The sequence below is a fragment of the Gekko japonicus genome, unplaced genomic scaffold, assembly GCF_001447785.1.
Source record: "Gekko japonicus isolate JY-2015 unplaced genomic scaffold, Gekko_japonicus_V1.1 scaffold459, whole genome shotgun sequence".
Lineage (NCBI taxonomy): Eukaryota > Metazoa > Chordata > Lepidosauria > Squamata > Gekkonidae > Gekko > Gekko japonicus.
In genome coordinates, this window is record NW_015173137.1 from 945929 (window position 1) to 949252 (window position 3324).

At 53.1% G+C, this 3324-nt stretch overlaps 1 protein-coding gene across 1 annotated transcript; it reads right to left on the reverse strand.

Moving 5' to 3' along the window:
* Nucleotides 1-257: 257 nt before the first annotated feature.
* Nucleotides 258-1529, reverse strand: SP7 (Sp7 transcription factor). Its single transcript, XM_015422228.1, has one exon. The coding sequence runs from the start codon at nucleotides 1500-1502 to the stop codon at nucleotides 258-260; it is 1245 nt and encodes a 414-aa protein (XP_015277714.1). The 5' UTR covers nucleotides 1503-1529.
* Between the last annotated feature and the right edge of the window lie 1795 nt (nucleotides 1530-3324).

The window sequence follows — 3324 nt, forward strand, 5'->3', positions numbered from 1 at the left end:
CCAGAGATTTAGCTTCAGGTTCTGATATTTGTGACTGCAGCCATAAAGTCATGGACCTTCTGGTATCCCAGCCAAGTTTGCTTCCAGAATTAAGGGGGAGGGATGTTTGGCGATGTGTCTTGTCCAGACAGAAAGACCAACGGCCTCTATGTCTACATTGCCCCCCCCCCAATAAATTATTTAGGCGAGAGGTGTTTTGAAAAGGGCGGTCGTGGAGGTGTAGGAGAAAGAGGTGGAGCAGACATTCAGTGCCCAACCTAGATTTCTAGCAGGTTGCTCTGCTCTGGGCTGGTGGCACCTTTCTCCTCTCCCGGCAGGCCGTCCTGCATGGCAGTCGTGGGGGAACCAGCCACTGCGGCAGCCTCCTCCCGTTCCCCTTCGCCGTCGGGGGGCTTGCCCACTCCCATCTCACTGTGGGTCTTCTGGTGCTTGCTGAGGTGGTCGCTGCGCGTGAAGCGCTTGTTGCAAAGCAGGCAGGTGAATTTCTTCTCCCGGGTGTGAGTGCGGACGTGGCGCTCCAGCTCGTCCGAGCGGGTGAATCGCTTCCCGCAGAAGAGCCAGTTGCAGACGAAGGGACGCTCCCCGGTGTGCCACCGCAGGTGGGCCTTGAGGTGCGAGGCCTTGCCGTAGACCTTGCCGCAGCCCGGGATGTGGCAGCTGTGGATGGGCTTCTTCCGCAAGCTGGCTGCCGAGGCCCCGAGCCGCTCCAGCTCCTGGCAGTTGGGGCAGTCGCACGTCGACCTGCCCGCCGTACTTCCAAACGAGCCGCCTCTTCCAGACTTGAGTCCGATCCCGCCTTCCATCAGGGAGTTGTTGGCCACTGTCTTGGGCTTGTACATCTCTTGCGGCAGCACGTGCTGGCCGGAAGGGAGGAGGTGCGACGAGGAAGTGATGCCCACCGCGGGGTAAGGGGCCGGGTTCAAAGTGGTGAATTCTGAAGTGTAACTGGGCAGCTGAGGGCTGATGGGGGCCTGGCTCGGCACAGACTGCAGGGAGCTCTGGAGTCCGTCTGACTGGGGCTGGGAGCTCAGCCAGTTGCTGTTGGAGTGCATGTCCCACCAGGAGGCAGTGGGGTTGCTGGAGCTGGTGGAGATGCCTGGGTGGATCCCGGCTTTGTACCAGGAGCCGTAGGGATGTGCCATATCCAAAGAGGTGTAGACACTGGGGAGACAGTCGGGAGACGGGTGGCCCTTGGACACCAAGAGAGACGACGGGTCTTGAGACGTGGGGGAGGCTGGAAAGGAGTGGGAGAAGGGGCTGTAGTCGTTGTTGTAAGTGGTGGAGGCCTGCGGGCTCGCCGAGGGGGACATCAGTCCATTCCCGTTAGGGAACGTGGCTGTGTAGGAATCTCCCATGCCTTCAGCACCCCAGACCTTTGGAGAAAAAGGCTCCAGTCCCAAAAAATGCGGTTTCTTCCCCAAACTGTTCTCTGCTTTTCCTGGAGGAGGTGAATCCTGCGAGGGGCTAGTTCTTCCGAATTTGTTGCAGGTACCCGTCAGCATGGCAAGGGGGCTGGAGACATAGCTGGCTTCTTCCTAGACGGAGGAGAAAAACAGAGGAAGGTAGAAATCAAGGCTTTGGCAGAGGGGAACTGGATAGACAGTTTGGGATGATCTGAAATGAATGAGGGCAAGCCACACAGAGGAACAAACATGGCTCCGTCTGTAACAGTGAACATTTCCTGGGCTGCAGCCTGGAAATCCTAGGCACACTGCCATATTATGCACCTCAGTCATAGCGGGACGAACTAAGGCATCTCGCCCCAATGATAAAAAGGTCCAGGGCACATCCACACCACCACATATAAATGGGCTAAACAGACATTCATTTTTCCCCATGGAACTCTGGGTATTGTAGTTCTAGGAGGCAATTCTCAACACCGTCACCAAAATACAATTCCCAGGATTCTTTGAAGGAAGCCATGACATGAAAATGGTGAGAGTAAACAAATAAAACAAAACATCAGGATAAGCCCTTAAAAGGTGATTGAAGTATTTGTGGCCAGAACGGTGGCCTTAGTGGTGGATTTCCTTCCTAATTTAAGCACAGGTGTACCCGGTTACCCTGTGCAGTGTCACCGTGCGTCACTTTCTGACCCATAAAAACAGGGATAATGACAGGATTGCCAGGTGGCAGGCCAGAGATTTGTGTTGTAGCTTTAAACTACTGATTAAGAGGGAGATGCAACCTCTGTGGCTTCTCTGAACCAGCCCGCCCTTGTGCTTCTGTCCGCCCCCCTGCCCCCCGTCTGTTGTAGCAAGCAAGATTCCACATGCACCATCGAAGATTATAAACAGGAGAAGCCGACTCTTCTGTCTAATGAGTGATTTTAAAGGTAAATCTCTGGGCTGCAATCTGGCAAACCCGAGCACGGAAACTGATCAAACCTATTTAGAACAATTAGCCCTGTTTAAAAGTGCCCTTACTGCATTCAGCCCAAACCTACCGTTTCCCTCCAGGATTGATATGTGACAAATATCAGTTCTGCCAGTTTTGTAAGAGAACCTAGTCATGCACAGCAGTGACTGGCTAGCACTCATGCTGTCACCAAGAAACTCGCCACTGGGGTTGCCAACCTCCAGGTGGCACCTGAAGATCTTCCGCTAATGTTTTCTAGGCGACCAAGATCAGTTCCCCTGGAGAAAATGGCTGCTTTGGAGGGTGAACTCCATGGCATTATACTCTGCTGAGGTCCTTCCCCTCCCCAAATCCCACCTTCCCCAGGCTTCACCCCCAAAATCTCCAGGTATTTCCCAACCCAGAGCTGGCAATTCTATTCACTGCAAAGGACCTAACTAGATGCAATGGTGGCCATGGGTCCAACCTGTGGACATCACCATAGCTTTAAAGTGATTTGAAAATACAGTGTGGCGGAAGGCTGAAGCATTGCTGTCCCCCTCCCCACACCTTTTCAAGTGCCAAAATATCTGCAAGGTGTGTGGCCATCTTGGCACTTGAAAAGGCACCGGGGGGGACGGGACAAGAGCACCTCCGCCCACTGTGCCGCAGGCCCAATCAGGATAATCACTTTAAAATAATAGCAGGTTCAGCTTACGGATGCCATCACATCTCGTTTGGCCCAAACTCTGCAACAGTTTGGCACTTGAAAATAAGAGCTTATTTTTTGTGTGTGGATACAGCAACAAATAGCTAAATGTTGTGCTTTAACAAGTAAGAAATCCAGTGCCTGACTAAGGAATGGGAGAAGGGGCGAGAATTACCACTGAACCTGCATTCAGTTCACTGGTATGTATGATACGTCAATCAAGTGGTGAAGTCAGGCTCACTCTGTGGTCAAGGGACACTCTGAGTTTTCATGGTTCC

What these genes read in the sequence shown, in the direction of transcription:
- SP7 (XM_015422228.1), bottom strand. Translation starts at nt 1,502, where the DNA reads ATGCTGACGGGTACCTGCAACAAATTCGGAAGAACTAGCCCCTCGCAG.